This window comes from Sceloporus undulatus, chromosome 7 (genome assembly GCF_019175285.1).
Source record: "Sceloporus undulatus isolate JIND9_A2432 ecotype Alabama chromosome 7, SceUnd_v1.1, whole genome shotgun sequence".
Classification (NCBI taxonomy): Eukaryota; Metazoa; Chordata; class Lepidosauria; order Squamata; family Phrynosomatidae; genus Sceloporus; species Sceloporus undulatus.
Window position 1 is genome coordinate 23,974,501 of NC_056528.1, and position 20,538 is coordinate 23,995,038.

General features: G+C 46.3%; 1 protein-coding gene across 8 annotated transcripts in view; it reads right to left on the reverse strand.

The window, feature by feature from the left end:
- Nucleotides 1-2,012: 2,012 nt before the first annotated feature.
- KCNN1 (potassium calcium-activated channel subfamily N member 1) overlaps nt 2,013-20,538 on the reverse strand; it is a 34,425-nt gene continuing 15,899 nt past the window's right edge. For 2 of the 8 annotated variants that reach the window (XM_042479903.1, XM_042479897.1), the window contains 10 exons: nt 17,655-18,119; nt 17,308-17,403; nt 15,497-15,915; nt 14,092-14,100; nt 9,588-9,729; nt 8,705-8,815; nt 7,903-8,030; nt 6,814-6,822; nt 3,701-3,770; nt 2,013-3,412 (listed from right to left, as the gene is read on the reverse strand). In XM_042479903.1, coding sequence (XP_042335837.1) covers nt 3,140-3,412; nt 3,701-3,770; nt 6,814-6,822; nt 7,903-8,030; nt 8,705-8,815; nt 9,588-9,729; nt 14,092-14,100; nt 15,497-15,915; nt 17,308-17,403; nt 17,655-18,020 — 1,623 coding nt within the window. In that variant the 5' untranslated portion in view covers nt 18,021-18,119 and the 3' untranslated portion in view covers nt 2,013-3,139. Of the gene's footprint in view, nt 3,413-3,700; nt 3,771-6,813; nt 6,823-7,902; nt 8,031-8,704; nt 8,816-9,587; nt 9,733-14,091; nt 14,101-15,496; nt 15,916-17,307; nt 17,404-17,654; nt 18,120-20,538 lie in introns of those variants that run through there. The other 6 variants (XM_042479900.1, XM_042479898.1, XM_042479899.1 and 3 more) reach the window with 6 other exon arrangements.

Consider the following 20,538-nt stretch of genomic DNA (forward strand, 5'->3'; position numbering starts at 1 on the left):
TTATTACATCAGTCTGTAATTCTGCATACGCTAGCAGTGTACATAAAACACTGTGGAGAAAAAAAAATATTGAATATTCCTAAGAAGAAATACTAAGTCCGTATCCAGAGCTGAGTATACCCTCCATCCCCTCCCCTTCCCCAAACTATCCACCGCCGCTTTCTGGAAAGACAAGAGAAGAAGGAATTAAAAAAAGAAAAGAAAAAAAGATTGATCCTTGGAATTAATTAAAAATAAAGAACCGAGGTATAAATTCCCTTTGGGTTCCTACCTCTGTCTCTTTACCACTACACTAAGAATAGCACAGATTACATGGTCAAAATGTTATTTTATTTTTATTACTGTTATTGTGTTGGGTTTTTTTTTTTGCATACATTAATATTTTTGCATACAGTCATCTCAACAGCCCTGTAAGGTAGATCAGCATTTGTGTTTTTCTTTTATAATCCTCTGCATTTCAGCAGGAAGGAAGGAAGGAAGGGGTAAGGAGGGAAAGGACAGCGTTTGCGGAGTCTGTGAGGGCAGAGGCTGCATCTACACTGCAGAAATAATGCAGCTTCACACCAGTTTAACTGCCCTGGCTCCATCCTAAAGATTCATGGGATTTGACGCTTGGTGAGGCATTAGCACTCTGGCAAAGAAGGCTAAAGACCTTGCAGCACTAGAGATCCCAGGATTCCATAGGATGAAGCCATGGCACTTAAAAGTGCTGTCAAGCTGCATCATTTCTACAGGATAGATGTATGAGAGTTGGGATTTGAATTCGGGACTCACAGTGGACAAAGTGAAATAGAAGGGTGGGAAAGGGGTCTGGTCCCTTCCAGCCGAACATCACCAAGAAGCCTTAGGGGAATCTTCGCTCCTCACCCAAAGGACAGCTGAAATAACCCACTGTCTAAGCTGTGGATGGGGATCAACTGCAAGACAGTCTCTCCCACTTGGGGTAATGGTTTGGATGAGTGTTTGGATGAAGAAACTCCACTCTTCTTTGAGGGATCACTTCAGAAATGTAATGCACCAACTCGCCTTTGTGTCTCCCACAGAGCTCTGTGCAAAGGATGACAATAGCCCCCACTTTGCTCTATTTGGGCACAATTCTTTTTGGGCACAATCAAAATCCAGCGTCCTCAGAGCTGAATTGGTGCCCTTGATGCCCGACTCCCCTGGGTTTCCCATTTTCTGGCATTTTCCATTTAATGCTTCTTTTGGGATCCTTTTCACATGTCACAATTAAAGGCCCTATAGCTGCTATGGCAATGAATCAAGGGGTCTCGCTCTCTCTCACACACACAACTGCATGCACCCAACATACCCTTGAAAGCCCATTCTTCATCCCAGATGGAGGAGTGAGTCTGCCGGAGCAAGGCATCCACTCCGGGCTTTCATCCAGATTTTTTGTCAGCTCCCAGGTGCTAAACCTATTTTGTGGGGTACAGTATCATCCAAAATCACAAAGCAGTGACACCTTTATCGGGCCAGCCAAAAAGCTTGCAATGTGTATAATGTGCATTTTGGTTGGCCCAATAAAGTGTGTCATTGTTTTGTGAATTTTGGATGATAATGGACTTTGCTGTATGACCAACATGGCTACCCTTGGATATGCTATTCTGTGGGAACAGAGCTCAGCTCAGCACCATCTTTCCCTCTTTTAAAAGTTCACACTTAAACCTCACACTCACAAAGGAGACAACCCCTCAGCTGCAACACGGAAGATCCCACACTAACCGGCACAAGTGAAGGAAATAAAAGAGTTAAACAGCACCTATTGCCCAGCGCCTGCTCCATCCAGAGTGCCCCACCATGCACTTCATACCAGACCCACCCAAATTTTAGATATATATAATGTATATATATGTGTGTGTATGTGTGTGTGTGTGAATGAAAAACCAACACCATCCTTCACTGGCAGGAGGTTTGTACCTGGCTTTGAAGGCGGCTGCTTTTAATGGGAAACAGAAACCCCCATGAGGCTTCTTGGGAGAGAACATCAACCTGTTTTCAGGCAGTAATGCATTGCCTAATCTTTTTAAAAAATGACAAATGTGTGTTTCTTTCGCATCAGACCTGCCCACGGTTTCAAATATCATTCAAATCCCAGAAAACAGAGCTTACTCTTTCATGAACTGGGATGTAACCATGTCAGCTTCCTGCTTCCAACGTATTATTGAGATCTGCTCTTCTCTTTTTTTTCCCCTAAAAAGAAAAGAAAAAGATTTCCATTCCTTGCTGGTTCTGCCAAGAGAGTGTGCGTTTCCTTAATGCTAGAACCAACTATGGTACGTATTAAAATACTGTTAAAATCTCAGAAGACGCCACATCAGTGGTACTAGAGCACCAACCCTCCGCCACGAACAGCAGCATCTTGTTAAGATCTTGTGGGTTTTTGAAGAAATAATTTCCTTCTTTTTCTTGCTCATTCTGGAGAGATGTAGAATGGATTTCCCTTTTTTTTTTTTTTAGCAAAAGGGTGGGCAAATGGATTATTAATTGTTCTGAGAACAGCCATTTTGAGAAGGGCCACAGAGGAAAATGGGGGGACTTGGGCTTCCTGTGGGAAGAGGTACAGCCCATGGAAGGACTGGGGGGGATTTGGCTCTTGGCCCTCAAAGAGTTGCCCACCCCTGCCTTAGTACTAGTCCAACATTTAAAGCTGCAGAGCTTAGTCAGGAGAGAATACCATGTTTCAGTTTTCAATCCCATTACAAACTCACCAAGAACCAGGCTACAACCTTATCCATCCCTCCTGCCCCCTTCCACCACCCTGAACCTCAAATTTCCTTCTCCTTTTCTACAATGGATCTGCATGACATTTTTAAACAGGGGTTCCCCAACCTTCACCCTCCCCCAACAACATCAGGATTTAATTTTTTTAAACAGAAGAAATGGCTTTGTGGGATGTTGCATTGGAACTGGCCCGGAATGTCAGCCCGTCCTGCGCATCCATGGGAGCCTCCATCGCCCCTCTCGCACCTGCGTCCATCTCAGGGCAAAAGCATCCGGGAGGTTGTCGTCTGAACTGTACAGGGCTTTCCAGAAAAAAAGCTCTGAGAGGGGAGGAAAAAACCGGCCACACAATGGCCATAGATATAGATATCTAGATGCGCAAAGGAGCGAACGGGGCCGGGCAGGTGAGGTGCCATCAGCCGCTGTCCGAAGATGTGTGGGGGGCGGTGGAGGGAGATTTCCGCCGCCGGGTGGGAGTCCAGGAGGAGCGTTCGGAGCTGTTGGAGTTGCCGCATGTGCGGGCCAGGGCCCGGTGCTGCTGACGTATGGCTTGGCTAACAAGGCCTGGAAGGGCATGGAGGGTGAGTCCCAATAGGTCAATTTTGCCCTCCAAGACAGTGATACGCTTCTCCAGGTCCTCATTGCGTTCCTGCAGTTCGGACACCATGTCATACATCACATTCTGCGTCTGTTGGGAAAAGAAAGCAGGGCTGGGTCACAGGCAATGGCTTGGAAGGAATACCGCAAGCTCAAAATGGTTTTGCAGGTATACCTCTGGTTCGTAAATTTATTCATTGAAATATGTATGGTTTAGTTTTCAGTCCCATTACACTCCCACACTGGGAGAAAGGGGGCATATAAACACAACACTAAGCAAACAAACACGGTTCTGGCAACCCTGAATTATCAGCTGCTAATTCCCTTTCAAGGAATGCCTCTCTCCCTTTCCAAAAAACAAACTCAACAACCAGCTGACCTTAGACAAATCCACCAACGTGTTTGCCTGGTCACTCAGCTTCCGTTGCTCCATTTTCACGCTCCTCAACCTGGAACATAAAATAACAACGCCAAGAATTAAAACAGGGGTATTGGAAGAGCAGGCAGCATCCTATCGATGGGATGAAGTAAAAGAGAGAAAGAGAGAGACTCCACCATCACGGAGCAGAAGACGGACATGCATACAATCCTGGATCCGGCGTGGCCAGATCCAAAGGAAGACGTGGACACATGCAGCCAGCCAATGTAGTGGAAAACCATTGGCGTGTGGGACAGGGGAGCTTAAAAGGAACAGGGGGGCACTCCCTAGACCAGGGCAGTCCTCCTTTGCTTGAGGTTGTACCTGACAGTTTTCACCCGGATGAGGAGATGCAAGGAAGATCTGCATATTTTCTCCTCCTTTATAGAAGAGGACACCTTGTCAAAAAAGGGTGTAACTGATGGGACTCTGTTCTCCTGACATTTTGGGAAACAGCTAACTGCTGTTTCCATACCCTCCCAGGAAAGACCTCTCTTGCAACATATCCAGGGGTAGCCATGTGGGCCTTATAGCCAAGTACAGTACCATCCAAAATCCACAAAACAGGGACATCTTTATTGGACCAATCAAAATGCACATTGTACATGTTGCATGCTTTAAAAGCTCCACTGACTCCGTCTAATGGGATTTAAAGTTTACTTCCTGGACTGAGTCTCCCAGTATCCACTGGGCCAAAAGGAGGAGGGTGTCACCTGCATGAATACTGTTTTGTACTATCTGCACTGAGGACAACAACCACATCTTAATCAAATGCAGGGCTATGACTAACATTGCCCATTTTTCTTCCTCTTTCTTTCTGCAGTATGGTTTTTAACATGAGAAAGCAGGGAGAGTGGGTGGGTTATTTTTCTGAAAGGTGTTTGCATAACAGAGAGTGAGCATGGTTTGGATGTTGGACTACCACTCGAGGACCAGGATTCGAATCCCTGCTCAGCCATGCAAGACCTTGGGCGAGTCACATACTCTCAACCTCAGAGGAAGAAGGCAAAGGCAACCTCCTCAAACAAATCTCCAGAAACCCCCTTAGAGTTGTCATACATTGGAAATGGCTTAAAGGCACACAACAGCAACAAGGTTGTCTCAATGCCCACTTGCGTGCGTGCGTGCGTGCTTGATGATGAAGAGGAACGGGAAGCCCATTTAAAAATGGACACATTTTCCAAAAACAATAACATTTAAAAAATTAAAACAGACGCTACATTGCCCAGCCTCTTTTATACAACCAGATCAACTCTGTTGTATGACACAGGCAAAAAGAAGTGAGATAATGACTGGGAAAATGGGGACAAAACAGCATTTGTTTTGCAACTGCAATGCGGCTCGCATGCTACAAATCCATACTTTTCTCTCTCTCTTTTTTTAAAAAACACAAGAATAGTCATAATCTCACAGCCAAGTTTCACACAGGACAAAATTTGGGAGAGCTGACCAGATGTGACAAGTGCAAGATGCAAATATGGGTGACCGGGAGGTGGGTGAGAAGCCTGCCAGGTGGGAAAAGAGAGTGTCCCGTGGGCTGATGAAGCCACACTGTTTCTGCCCAATCTTCCCATGAGCTATCCCTAGCTGGAGGGACCAGGCTCGACCCTTTACAGTCTGGAACAAAACACAGAGCGGATTCCCTTTAAAAGGGCCATCTAAGAAGCTGTCCTTATTTGGGAGAGGCTTCAGCACTTTCGAGATTGATATCCTAAAAGCAGGCAATAAAACTCAGTGCCCACAGGGTGTTCCCCAGGGCATTGAACCTATTGGGCTGGATCAGATTTCAGCACCTTAGAGATCCCACTTCTTAGTGGTTTTAATGAAGTTCTCCAAGGTCCTAAGTCCCCTTGGAGGGAAAGAGTTCAGCACCTTGGGGAGCGAATTCTTGGGTGGTCAATGGAGCCCTCCAAGGTGTTGTACCAACCTGGGCAATAGAGTCCAGCAGCTTGGTTAACAAATTCTTGGCTGTTGTTGAACCATCTAATTAAAAAGATTGTATGTACAGCACTGTAAATTTATAGCACTATATAAATAAAGCATAATAATAATAATTCCCCAAGGTGTCAAGCCTACATGGGGAATAGAGTCCATGGGGAATAGTGTCTTTGACGGAGCTCTCCAAAATTCTGGATCTACCTGGGCAATAGAGTCCAGCACTTCAGACAGTAGCTCTTCAGGTGATGCTGACAAAAGTCTCCAAAGTTCGGATAGCAGAATCCTGACTAATTTTAATGTAACTCTCCAAGGTGCTGGCCCATTTATTTGTTTATTTTATATCCTGCCTTTCTCCCAATGCAGAATTCAGTACAACAAGGTACAGCTAACAAGTGTCATAAAAAACTATTAAACAATTAAACAAAAACAAGCTAAAGACACATTTTAAAACATAATAGATACAGACACACTAGAGCCACTATAAAACCTTCATCTGTCTCAACAAGTTAAAAACAGAGGCCTGGCTAAATAAATATTTCTTTACAGGCTGATGGAAAGACAACAGGGAAGGAGACAACCGAATTTCCCGGAGGCTTTCCACAACTTGGAAGGGGCCACCAAGAAGACCTTGTTTCCTGCGTTCCCATTAAATGCGCCTCTGGTGGTGGTGGGACCATGGGAAAGTATTCCACCAAAGTGCGAAAAATATAAATGGGTGGAGGAATAAAATTCAGCACCTTGGATAGCTGTTTCTTAGCTGAGTTTAATAGAGCTCTCCAAAGTGCTGAACCTATTGAGTAAGGTCAGTATTCAGCCCTTTGGATAGCCATCTCTTGGATGAGTTTAATGGCTCTGTCCAAGATGGTGAAGCTGTTTTAGGCCCAGCATTCAGCACCTTTGACAGCAGGTTCAAGGAATAAAACCCAGCATCAACCCACTGTCCCCCTGACATGGAAGCCACTGGGCATGCACTGGCCAGTGTGTGCGCACGCACATGTGTGCCTTTTCTGATAGCTTTCTAGAGTGTGGGAACCAAATGGACAAACCATGCAAAGAAAGAAAGAGAGAGAAGAGAGAGAGAGAGTGTTGACATTCGAGGAAAAAAAGGCAGCTCTGAGACACAAAAATCAACTTACTTCTGGGCTCTGCAAGTATGGGGTTGGAGGGAGGGGCAAAATAGAGACAAAAAAACAACAACAGAGGTTTAAATAACACAAGAGAAAGAGGGGGCAGAGGGCAGACATGTAGGCAGACAGACACAAAAGCAGCCTCCACCACCAATACCCCCCCTTCATCCACAGACCCCAAACCCTGCCCCTAAATGCCAGGAAAAAGTCCGACACCCCGCTTTCCCTCACTGATCCCCAGCAGAGGGGGAGAAGCAGAAAGCTCCACATAGACATAGCACACAATGTGCAGGGCATGAGACTGGAGAGGGCAGGGAGTGGGGTGGAGAGAGAAGGATGCTTACTCCTCTGAGTCATAGAATCATCAATTTGCAAGGGCACCCTGATGGTAATCTAATCCAACCCTTCCTCATGTGCACAGAATCCAGAGCTAGATCCTCCCCAGTAGATACACACCCAAAATGATCCCTTCAGAGCATATCCAGAGAGAAAGATTTAGGAACTAAGGAGGGTATCCTTAAAAACTCTATGCTAGGTAGGGTTGTTGTAATTCATAGCCAGGGTGTTATAGTGGTGAGAGCACAATAAGGGTAACGGGTAGCCTTCCAGCTGTTATTGGACTACAAGCCCCATTGGACTACTGAGGGATGATGTGAGTTGCAGTCTGACAACAGCTGAAGGGCCACAGGTTGCTTGGCATTGCACTTTGCTCATGTCTTTGATTGTGGTTCCATGGGTGTTTGCGAAAAGTTACAATTTTGGACCTCAGCTCCCAGCATCCCTCCACCAGCATGCTGGCCATGGGATGTATAGTTCTGTGTTTAAGCAATCTGTGCAGCTCCTGGAAGTTCTTTTCTGGCCAACTCCATTTTTGTTCTATATCTAATGTGGCCTCTTGCAGGGGTCCCTAGAGACCACTTCTCTGCTTCTTCCAGTGGGAATGGTGACTACTTAGTAACTCATTCCTGTTTTTCCAGCTAACATCCCAAAGCTCTGATCCGTAGAGAGGGGAGGAAGAGGGTGGGTTTATGGGAGACAAATAGCAAGCCCTGGGGTGGGATTGGGTAGGATTGAAGCAGGTAAACATGTTTGACTTACTGATGAATGGCTTGGAGGAACTTACGCTGGTGTTTCCGCACTTTGGCATGGTCGACTTTCTTCACCAGCTTTGTGTGCTTATAGATGAGCCATGTTTCCCTGAGTACGTTGGCGGCCGAGTTTTTCACCTGAGGAAGGAGATGGGGGGGAAGGGGAGGATCAGGGATTTTTGAAAAGAAGGAAAGAGGGAAGGGGGACAGGCATCAATCGGGGGAAAGAAAATAAGTTACACACATTTCCAAATATATCAGTTTCAACAAGGATGCTTGATAAGCTGGAGTGTGTCCTGAGCTCAACCAGCTTTATCAAAGGTCTACAACCCACGAAACCCTACAAGGAGTAACTTAGGGGGAGGCAGGTATGTTTAGCCTGGAGAAGGGAAAACTGAGAGGGGTGAGACGAGAGCCATTTAAAAATATTTGATGGTATTTCCCGTAGACAATGGAGCACATTTGTTTTCTGCTGCTCCAGAGCATGGATTCAAATGACAAGGAAAGAGATTCCACCTCAACATCAGGAAGAACTTCTTGGACTACAAGAGCTGTTTGAGAGTGGAAAAGACTGCCTCAAAGGGCAATGGACCTTCAGAGGTCTATAAGTAAAAGTCAGATGGGCATCTTTCAGGGGTGCTTTAGCTGTATATTTCTGCTCCAGCTATGCCTCAAAATTCCCTTTTCTCTGCTATGTCTCCTTATCCCCCCCTTGTTGAAGACAGCCACCTTATAATGCCGTCTAGCCCTCCACCCCTGCTGGAATCTGTCGGTGCTAAGGAGGGAGACCAAAAAAAGACTTGTTCTCTTACCCGCTTGGTTAGTTGCGTATCCATCATGAAATTGTGGACGTGTTTCTCGGCTTTGGTGAGTTCGAGTTTCCGAGCAACGACAGCAACCACAAGGGCCGTGCACCCAGCCCCCTGAAAATAGAGAAGAGAATTTGCAGAGATCATGGGTGGTGCATGCCCTGGTGGTGCAGTGGTTAAATGCCTGCACTGCAGCTACTCACCCACAAACCATAAGGTTGCGAGTTCAATACCAGCAAAAGGGCTTAAGCTCGACTCAGGCTTGCATCTTTCCATAGGTGGCTAAAATGAGTCCCCAGATTGTTGGAGGCAATTAGCTTACACTTTGTAAACTGCTTAGGGAGTGCTTAAGTGCACTGATAAGCAGTAGAGACATGTACTTGCTATTGATATTGCTGGGGGGGGGCTCTGTTTCCCCTCAGATTCTGTTTCACTCAGCCCCAATTGGTGAGTCCCATTGTATTTTATAAAGTGCACCCTGTTTTGCGTATCATTTATGCCTCTGAAATGCTCCCTGAACCTTGCAAATGTGTCCATTATCAAAGCAAATTGTATTGCTCCTCTTTTGTTGTGTGCCTTCAAGTCAATCCCAACTCACTGTGATCCTAAGACTAGCCTATCAGAGGACTTTCTTTGCAAGATTTCTGTGTGTGTGTGTGTGTGTGTGTGTGTGTGTGTGGTGTCTCTGAGGCTGAGAGAGTGCGACTTGCCCAAGATCACCCAGGTGGGTTTGCATGGGATCCAACCCTGATCTCCAAAATCCTAGTCCAACTGCTACACCTTGCTGGATCTCTCAAACAGTCCTGGGACATGTGAAAAAGGAGGAGGAAGAAGAAGAAATACAGTATAGGAATAGAGAGAAATCAGATATTGTGTGGTCCCTTACCATGATTCCGGTGAGCAGGCAGACCCCTTTGCCACAGTAGGTGTGTGGGACCATGTCCCCGTAGCCAATGGACAGGAAGGTGATGGAAATGAGCCACATGGCACCCAGGAAGTTGCTGGTCACATCCTGTTTGTCGTGGTACCTGCTCCGAAAGGGTCAGGGGGAGGAAGGAAAGTCTCCATCAAAACCTACTTTGCTTCTCCTCCACTCACAGGGCAAATGCTGAGATAGGGCCATGTCATCCTCCCCCTCCTCACAAGCACAATCCAATCTTTACCCCTTGCAAGTTGCCACTTGGAAAGGAAGCGGGAGGAGCCTTTTGCGATAGACAAATATCAATATCAATAATGCTTGGAGCCAAGGTAATGAATTTGAACCGGCTAGCGGTCCATTTCTGGGAATGATAGAAAGTGTTGGTTATGACCTTTGAAGGCCTACGTGGCTTTGATCCAGACTGTCCAAAGAATCATTTATCTCTCTTTGAGTCTGCCTGGGACACGGGAGACAGGGCTTTCTTGGTGGCTGCTCCTAAGTTGTAAACCCATGGGAGACTCTCTTGGCCTCTCTTTGCTCCCTTTTTGCTATCAGGCAAAGACCTTTCTATTCAGTCAGGCCTTTGAATCTTAACATACTGTGGCAGATGGGTCTTTTAATGGGTTGCGTTTCTCATGGACTTCTTTTGAGGCTGAGAGAGTGTGACTTGCCCAGGTCACCCAAGACATTTCCATGCCTGGACAGGGATTTGAACCCAGGTATCTTGGAATCCAATGCTCAAACCACTACACCATGTTGGCTCTCACCAGGGTAAACATGTTGTGTTGCTGTTGTTTTGTCTTAAATTATGGTGATGCTCTCCTAGGAGTTTATTGGTCAGATTTGTTCAGTGTGAGTTTGGCATTGCCTTCCTCTGAGGATGCATCCACACTGCAGAAATAATCCAGTTTGACACCATGTTAACTGCCATGGCTCCATGCTATGGAATCCTGGGATTTGCAGTTTTGTAAGCCATTTAGCCTTCTCTGTCAGGGAACTCTGGTGCCACAACAAACTACAATTCCCATGATTCCACAAAATGGAGCCAAGGCAGTTAAAGCAGTGTCAAACTGGATTATTTACGCAGTGCAGATGCAGCCTGAGGGAGTGAGACTCGTCCACGGTCAAGGAGAGGGGATTTGAACCCTGATCTTCCACAGTCCTAGTCCAACATAACAAACCACCATACTACCCTGGCACTCTGCCCCAGGCACACACAGACACACAGACACACACAGACACACACACAGCCATTAAAAGACCCTTCTGCATAATGAGTTAATCACCAAATGTTGGTTAAAATTTAAAAAAATGTTTTATCTGGATTCTTTTGTTTCTTAAGACATTGTCTTTCCATTAGGGATAAGGAAGGCTCTCAGCACATGTCTAGCAGTTGCAGAGCTTCCCTTTGAAAAGGGAATGCCCCTTCTCACCATTTACAAAAATATATCAATTTATAGACCATCCCATCCCATTTACATGTCAGTTCCAGCAAAGGCTCCTGTCTTCCGCCCCATCCTTGTGGCAACCTGACATTCCCCATGGTTTTCCAAGCTAGCCTCCTTTCCACAGCTTGCTCTCTTCAGAAACTCAGGCAAACCTCATTCCACTAGTTTTCTAGAACTATTTCAAAGCAATGAAACTGAAGGGTTTTGCTCTTTTTAAAAATAAAAACCAAGAAGCTTCTTTGGTCCAACTGCATGTGCTTTTGAAGCCAAAATGCTGGCGTCCCCCCCCCCCAGCAGTGGCTGGTGCCTTCCATGTCACTGGGGCAAAGAATCAATTCCAGGACTTGTCTCAACCTCGAAGAGTTGGTTCAGGAAAGCTGCCATTAATGGCCACAAAGAAACCTGGGCTGGAATCTCTGCACAACTAACATGGAAGCCCCAAACCACTGCGGTTTCCTTTGCTTCAGAATGCTGTGAGACTCAAAGCTTTTGGATGGATTATTTGGAAGGAAGTCCTACTGCGTCAATGATGCTTACTCCCAAGTATGCAAGCAAAAAAATGGCCAGCCCTTTTTTTATCCACAACCTAATAAAAATGGCCTCATCCAGTACAAATAATATTGTGGGTTAATACTTGATTCAGGGACTCTTTTGCAGGGTGGCACTCCATATCTAAAATGTTCTCCCAAGAGAGACTCACCAGGTATCTACAATGTTCTGTAGCACTTCAGAAATTATTTCTTAATGCTTTTTAGATTTTACTAACTAACCTACTGGCTCAGATTAGTGGCAAGTGATGTGTTAGGTTTTCATGGACTTTAACGCATGAATAAAATAAGTTTTAAAAGGCCTCAAAATCAGAGGGCTCCCAAAAAAGGCAATTCATTCCTTAATAGAAGTTTGAATCATGTAGGAAATGACACACACATTTTCCCTTGCCAGATCAACGATACAAAGAAGGAATCTGGTCCATACAGTTGTCTCGTTGTGGTGGCCATGTCACTGTGAATCCGCACCTGGTCCTAGTCTAAACTGTATGGGAACTATCCAGGGTCCAGGATCTATCCAAGGGGATGTGAAGAATTAGCAGCTTGCATCGATTTTTAAAGGAAGTGTCCAAGCGAAGCTCAAAAGCGATGCTCAAAAGAATCCTCCACAGTGCTGAACATATTTTAGAGTCCGTGCTTCAACACAAGGGTCAACAAGCCTTGTAAAGTCCAGAAGAATACAGTACAACCCCCCTGTCCATATCCCCAGGGGCTCTGAAATGACAGATCATAGCAAAGCCTATTGAAAATTATTGATTTCTGGCAGAGGTTGACCACAGAATTGTGCATCTCTCTAGGCCTTTCTGGTTTATGTCACATCTATGCCAGCCTTCTCCAAGCCCAGATGTGTCGGATTAGAAGCCAGTGTGGGCCAACGTATTTGAAAGGCACTGGGTGTGAGAGCCATGTGGTCTTAACAGGGTCTCAAATGCTGCATCCCTGTTCCTCCCAAAACCCTTCAGCAAAACCCTTCAGTGCAAATTTTGGCAGCCAAAAATGTGAACATAAAAAAGGGAACAATGCTAGGTGGGAAGGAAGCCGGATGAGTGAGAGAGAAAGCGAGACTGAAAATGATCTTGAACATGGAAAGAGCCAACACAGAACACGGAAAGCTTGGGAAGATGCAACCAGTGGTGCTGTGGCAAATCATGAAAAACAGCCTCTCACCAAGACAGTCCCTCCAGCAACACCCTCCAGGAAACTCCAAACATGCAAGAAGACATTTAATTTATATTTTGGGGGGAAAATAAGCTCTTGTGGTTTTCAGGTCTTTTGTAAAGCCAATGCATCTTGCTAACTGAAGACCAAGCCATCCCCAAAATATTGTGGATTGCAACAGAGACAAAGTTTATACCAATCTACTGTTGATGGGAAAAACCAATTTGCCTCCCTAGGAGGTTTGATATTAACTCAGAGGAGCCTGAGAGGTGGCAGATGGATGTCATAGTCCCAGCATTTTGGCCCTGGCTCCACTACACCACTGGATGCACCTCAAGAATTGTGGGAAAGGAAAACATGCAAAAGGAAGGAGGAAGAAGACTGGGGAATTTAGGCCACCCTAGGGAAGAAATAACCAAAGCCAAAGAGGAACAGAGAGGCCCAGGCAAGTCAGATGATGCCAAGCAAGGCAAGAGGAGGAATTTAGGATTGCTGCTCCCCCCCCTCCCACTTTGCCCCAGACGCTGCTCCAAAGACCTAGCTAGAACCCAAAGCTCTTCTCCCTCACCATGTCTCCTCTTTCCATCCCAACTCTGGTCTCCCATCACCAAGATTCTGGTCTTTTTTGCCCAAAACCAGAGAAGGGGTGCATCCCTGCACAACGCCTAAAGCTTTGCTTGGAACCTCAGATCACAATGCACCAAGGGTAGAGATGTAATGGAGGAAGCATTGTGAGAAACTTTGAGAAATGATAGGGCCAGTTAGGATCAGTGGGGAAGAGATAAGATCTGAATAGGGTTTGGGGATCTGAGATCAGTGAGAAGTATTCTTTGTTTGAAACTGGGATGCTCCCATGTTCTCTGTGTGGAACAAGCATCATCCTAAATGTATACAGAGCTGTCACTAGGGGTTGCGGGGGGCTTGGATGCACCAGGTGGCACCTTAAGGGGGGTGACAAATAAATACTGGCCTTGGAGAAGATTTCCCATACAAATGGAACTTGTATCCCAATGCTAGCAGGGAGGGGTTCTCCAGAAACCAAAGCGGAAAAAGATGAAATCAAAATGAAAAATATGAACGGATGGATGGATGGATGAGGAGGATGTTCCTTCCAAAAGCCAGAGCCTTTGGGATTCCTTCAAGATTCACCAGACCCTCACATTGGGATGATTTCCCCCCCCCTGGTTCCCCCCCCGAAAGCTGGACCCTCTTTTTGACCACCCCCCTCCAAAAATGGCAGCTAATCTTAAATTCTAAGCAAATTTCAGCTTCCGTGCATGGAGCGTGTTTGCTCAGCAGCTACGACACAGAACTCACAGTTTGTCCCTATGAGAAGCACAGCAGTTAGAGAGAAGGAAAAACAGAAATAAACAACAGCATGGTTACTGAGCAAGTTTAAGGCTGGAGGAAGACAAACAACACAACACAGACACGCTCACGCATGACACACACACACACAGCAAGGAAAAGAAAGCAGATCCACACACAGCACCAAGAGTCAGAGTTGGTCAACGACACCCTTGATCTGGGGCAGGTGAGGAAGAAACCTAGATCCTTTCCCCTTGCAGATTTTTTCAAGTGCCATTTCTGACCTTTGAAATAAGTAGACATATATGCTGGAACTGTTTCAATGCCCTTGATTAATGTTGAGCCCATTAAAGAGAATGGTGGTGTTGATGCCACTTTTCTAGAGAGGATGAGAGGCCTCCTGGTTCCCCTTTGTGGGAACTGATTGGTGTTGTCTCTTTTTTTATGCTCTTCTAGGGAATAATTTGCATAAGATGGGGATGGCAAACTCTCACTTGAACGCAGGGAATGGCTAGCATTGCATGGACCTTCTCAGTGGTCTAGCAACAATTTGGGAGGTCTGCCAACACTACCACCATGGTTGCCCCAGACCCTTCAGCGGTCACAACACCAATTTCCAAATTCCACTTTCATTAAAAGTAACATAAATCAAGACTGAGATTCTACGTTTTATAACTTTACAAATCTGTGCCTCTGCTGTAGAAACACAATTAAGCCCAATGAGGGAATGGCAAGAATGCTGTAATGCACAACAGGTACTTCTGATGGATCTTTCCTAGCATTTTACATCAGGGCCACAACTGGGAGGGTGCTGGGTGTTGATGTGTCTTGGTGCCCATTTTACATCAGGGCCATGGCACATAGGTCACTCTACTGGCTACTCTATGATCAACCCGATGGAAATATAGATATCTCGAAACTATTCAATTCCAGATACACTGCCTGAGTTAAAAACAGCACAAAACAGCAATCTCTACCGGCAGGTCTACCCAGAATTGTTTTAAATGATGAGTTTTAAACTACAAATTTACTGCTTTAAATGTTTTTACTGTTGCTGTGTACCTTCAAGTTGTTTCCAACTTAGGGTGACCCTCCCACAGGGTTTTCTTGTGGATGTGGCTGAGGTTTAGGAAAGACCCACTAAAAGCAAAGGAACTTTCCCAAACTCAAATGGTGAGGCTTATAAAAGGAGGCAGGGATAAAATAAGGTTTTTTGTGTTGATGGGGTGGTTCTCCTTCCCTCTCTCATTCCATTAGGAGCCAAATCAAGAAACATGGCTGGTTTCTGCTCCGAAAGAGCTGGGTTTCTCTTCCACTGCCCCAGGGGGATGCCAGGGGGGACACCTCTGGTCCCACCCCTCCCTCCTTCCCACCCCTCGCCCTTCCAGAGACAGAGCCCCTCAGAGGCCCTTACCTCTCGCAGACACGGACGGTCCAGGCAGCGATGATCCAGGAAGAGATGCTAAAGACCAGGAGGACAGTCCCAGGGCAGATGGTCATGAGGGTCTTCATGACAAAGCGGGTGTTGAAGTTGATCTTGTTGAGGGCCCCGATGCTGCGGGAGGAGGCATCGGTGAAGAGTTTGCTATGGAGGAGCATGACCCGCCCAATCAAGTAGAGCCGAAGGAACATGGGGATGGAGAGGATGATGTCCACGTCAGTGTGAGCCTCTGAAGTGGTGTAGGTGAAGGCCAAGCGGGTGGTCCAGGTGAAGAAGTATTGTCCAGGGATGGGGTGGATGGCGCAGACAATCAGCTCCAAGCTGATGAAGAAGATCCGCTCATACGTCATGGCAATACGCCAGTCATCTGCGCCGTTGTCCACCATGAAGAGCTGAGTGGGGAGCAGGGAAGGGTGTCTAGTATTATTACAGGATGGAATCTTCTATTTTGGAAATAACTCATTCCAGGTTGAAGTGATCACCAGAATAAACATGGTTCTACTAGAAAGCTCTTTGGTATTTATTGTTATTGTTGCTGTTGTGTACCTTCAAGTCATTTCCCACTTACAGTGACGGTAAGGCGATCCTATCATGGGGTTTTCTTGGCAAGTTTTGTTCAGAGGTTTGCCATTGTCTTCCCCTGAGGCTGAGAGAGTGTAATTTCCCAATGCTTTTCCATGGCAGACCAGGGATTCAAACCCTGATCTCCAGAATTGTAGTCCAATTCTCAAACAACTATGCCATGCTGGCTATTTAGCGATATGCATATTGCTCTGAGCAAATCATGCCAAGAAAACTCCTGACAGGTTTGCCTTAAGGTTGCTGTAAATCAGAAACAATGTGAAGGCACACAACAAAAACAGTAACAACCCAATGTTTCTCCTACTTTTGTAGCTAAACCCGTGTCCTCATCCTCCTTTCTTTTTTTAAAAAAAGAGATGGAAACTGAGCACAACTCTGAGGATCAGGATGCCAGGAATCACTCTAGGGAAAATGTGAATTCACAGACAGTGGATGAACCAAACAGTGTGGGATCACTCTGGTCTCCAGGGAGTCTTTCTTCCCTCAGCTGGTGAAGGGCAAAGCAAGGTGAAGAACAGTCTGTCAAAGCAAGATTTATGTAGCCTGAAATTCAGGGCACACCTGTCTCTTCCCTCCACCACCATCCCTTTGGCACAAAGGCCCCTTCCTCTGCCTCGCTGTGGGCACCTCTGCATTCAGCCATGAGCCCTAATGACCATCTTAATGGGAAATCTCTCCTTGCTGTTTAACCTCCTGCCAAGTTGGTACCAGACGCCTGCCGTGCGTCATCATGTCTGCACACACGCTAGGCACCTCAGCCAGGGACGGTGGCAAAAACCCGCTCCTGCACAGCTGGGTGTGTGTGTGTTTGTGTGTGTGTGTACTCCGTCGAGTAATGGCTTCGGGCTCCAGCGGGCTGCGAGGAGTCATGACTGGCCATCTGCTACTCTCTGCCTGCTCTTCACAAACACTGGGAAGCAGTACAACCTATACACACACAAAGAAACTATACTCGTATCTGGAGTACATGCCCTCCAACTGTCCTGATTTGACAGGGGCAGTCTCAGTTATTCTTCTGCCTTCCCACATTTACAGCTACTCTTAAACTATCCCAGTTTCTCTCTCCTCTTCTCACTTTCCCCCTTTGTCCCTGGCTGACTTAGAATCATAGAGTTGGATGTCCCAAGATAACATCCAGTCCCATCACTGTATTAATCCTGCAGTATAGATGCAGCCTCAGAAAATGCGTCTGTCCCTCTTACCTGGATCTCTCGCGCATGGTACATGATGATGAGGCCCAGGAGAATCATGGTAGACAAACTGATAAGGCATTTCAAGGCGAATGAATATGAAGACTCCTAGCAAGGTGAGAGAAAAGGAGGAAAGGAGGGTCAGGCAGGAGACCAGTTTAAGCCACACGGCTGAGTTTACATTTGTAGAAAGAAAACCATGTATCATAAATCAGGCTGTTTTGTTCAGAGGTACAGGAACTTTCCGAGTGCTCTTTGGCTTCCCGCTAAAATTTCCCAAGGGAAGTCCAAATTTGACCCTAGTTGAGAAGCCGACCAATTTCTTTTTCCTCTTGATCCCAGATTTCCCCCATTCTTACCTTCGTGTAGACCCCCCAGGACAGCTCCGTCTCCGTCACCATCACCACGATGCCAAACATGCCAAAAATCAGGGCGTAGTCACTCAGCCGCTTCCGCTTCTCAAAGAGGGCCCGCCGGTGACCCAACCGGTAGCCGATGTTTTGGTTCTTCTTGTGACCGGGGGGGTGGGCCTCGGCGTCTTCTTCTGGGCATCCGTCTGAGGCCTTGCCGTGCTCGCCCTTGGAGACCACCACCTCCAGGCCTGAGTCGTGGAAGGTCTGGAGCGGCTGCGTTTCAGCATCTAACTCGTGGACGTTGCGGTGGGAGGAGGCGCTGAGGCTGCTGAGGGGACGGATGACGCCTCCGTTGTACCTGCAGCTGTTCATGGCTATCTCCGCAAAAGGGCTGGGCTGGGCAGGGGCGGCGGCAGCGGCGGCGGCACACTTGAATCCGGCATGGCTCAGGGTTCGAGGGTCAGCATGGACCTGGAAAGAAGGAAATGCAAAGACTTTAATTCCAGGATCGAAAGAAAGGAAGCCTCTTGTCTCCTTTGGATGTCTGTCTGAAAAGAAGGGCTTCCTTTGGTCTGCTCAGTTTTCCTATATCAGTGGGGTTTGTAATTTGGGGGTATTACCCCTTATGGGTTTACTATGACCTTGGGCAAATCACAGTCTCTCAGCCTCAGGAGAAGACAATGGCAAACCCCCTCTAAACAAATCTTGCCAAGAACACCCTGTGATAGGGTGGCCTTGTTGTTGTTGTGTGCCTTCAAATCGTTTCTGACTTATGGCAACCCTAAGGCATGGACTTTTCTAGGCAAGATTTGTTCAGAAGAGGTTTGCCTTTCCCTCAGGTTGAGAGAGTGTGACTTGCCCAAGGTCACCCTGTAGGTTTTATGGCCAAGCAGGGAATTGAACCCTGGTCAGCTTATGGCAACCCCATTAATTCTTTAGGCAAGGAATCCTCAGAGGTGACTGTGCCATTTCCTTCCTCTGAAACCGAGATTCATTTGGATTCATTGGCACTCTCTCATCCAAGTACTAACCAAGGCTGATCCTGCTTAGCTTCCAAGATCAGAGGAGATCTGGTGCCTTGAGGGTATTTAGGCCTTACATGACTCTCTAGAAAAGACAATAATGCTTGGTAAGGCAGTAGGAAAAGACAGAGACTGGATTACGGATGGACAGACTCCATCCAGGAAACCATGGCCGTCCTGAGCCTGCAAAACCCGAGCAGAGCTGTGGATGATGGGGGACTTGGAGGTCTCTGCTTCATAGGGTCACCATAAGCTGAAGTTAGCCATGAACAACAACAGCCAGGCTGTGCCAGAGGGGAAGGGAAGCAGAGGAGGAGGGAGAGAAAGTGACAGGCAGGCAGACTTATTGCCTTCATATCCATATAAATTGACTTTGCAATATCTCCTTGCAGAGTGGCATTTTAGTCTTCTGGAAAGTCAGGAACTGCAAAGAGAGCCTCCAGCCATATTCGGGGATGTTTTGAACTGATTAGGAACTGGACTTTGAATGGCAAGCAAGAAGAAGGGGGGCAAAAATACCACCGCTAAGTGTTTTTAAATGGAGATTGGTGTTACTGCTGCACAAGTCTAGGATTTATTTATCCCATGGATATGTTTGATTTATTTAAAGCATTTCTGTAGCCTCCCAGCCCACAAAGGCTCCCGGGTTGATAGACAAATAGAAACCAATTAAAACAACACAAAGAGAAAAATATTTTTAAAACATATTAAAATCCTCTTTTAAATCTCCTGAAAGCCATCTAAAAACAATCCTAGAGTCCATGTTTAAAACAGCAATTTCAAACACTAAATGCCATGCAGAACAGCACTGTTTTGGAAAACTAAAAAGAGACAGTGGCAGCCTAACTTCCTTGGGCAGGGAGTTTCACAGTTGAGACGCTGCTACAGCAAAAGCCTTGTTACATGCACCCACCAACCTAGTTTCTATAAAATAATAATAATGGTCCATGATTGAAGCAGAGCTGGAAGAGGGCCCTACGGATACCGGGGAGTGCTAAAAAGGCAAATGAATGGGTCTGAGAGCAAACCAGACCCATCTCAAAGCAAAGGTGACCAACCTGAAGCTGTTGTAAGACAGCAAGATTACTAGAAAAGGCAATAATGCTTGGTAAGAGAGAAGGCAGTAGGCAATGAGGAAGAAGACCGCACTGCAGGCAAAGAGACTCAGTCAAGAAGGAGGCCAAGGAGCAGAGTTTGCAAGCCCTCAGCAGGGCTGCTGGAAACAGTTTGACTTGGAAGAGGAGGAGAAGGAAGAAAAGATAGAAGGAGGAGAAAGAGAAGGAAGGAGGAGGGGGAAGGAGGGGGAAGAGGAAGAAGAAGAGAGAACAAAACAAGGAGGAGGAGGACAAAGAGGAGAAGGAATGAGGAGGAAGAGAAGGAAAGGAGGAGGAGGAAAAGAGGGGAAAGAAGGGAAGGAGAAGAAGGAGGGAGGAGGAAAAGAGAGCAAAGAAGAAAGAAGAAAAGAAAGCAGGAAAAGGAGAAGAGAAAGAGGAAAAGAAAGTAGGAGGAGGAAGGAGAGGAAAAGAGGAGAAAGAAGGAAGACGAGGAGGAAGGAGAAGAAGAGGAGGAGGAGGAGCAGGAGGGAGCGGAAAGAAGAAAGAGGAGGAGGAAGAAGAAGAAGAAGGAGATGAGGAGGAAGATGAAGATGAGAAGGAAGGAGAATAAGAAGAGGAGGAGGAAAAAGAGGATGATTTTTTTCTCCCAAAAAAGTTCAAACTCATTACATGCCTCTGCCATATCCCATATATGTCTCACCTCCAATTAAGGCAAACCAACACTGAAGTGTAATGAGTCTGATGACGACAGTGATGATGATGATGATGATGATGATGATGATGATGATGATGATGATGATGATGATGATGATT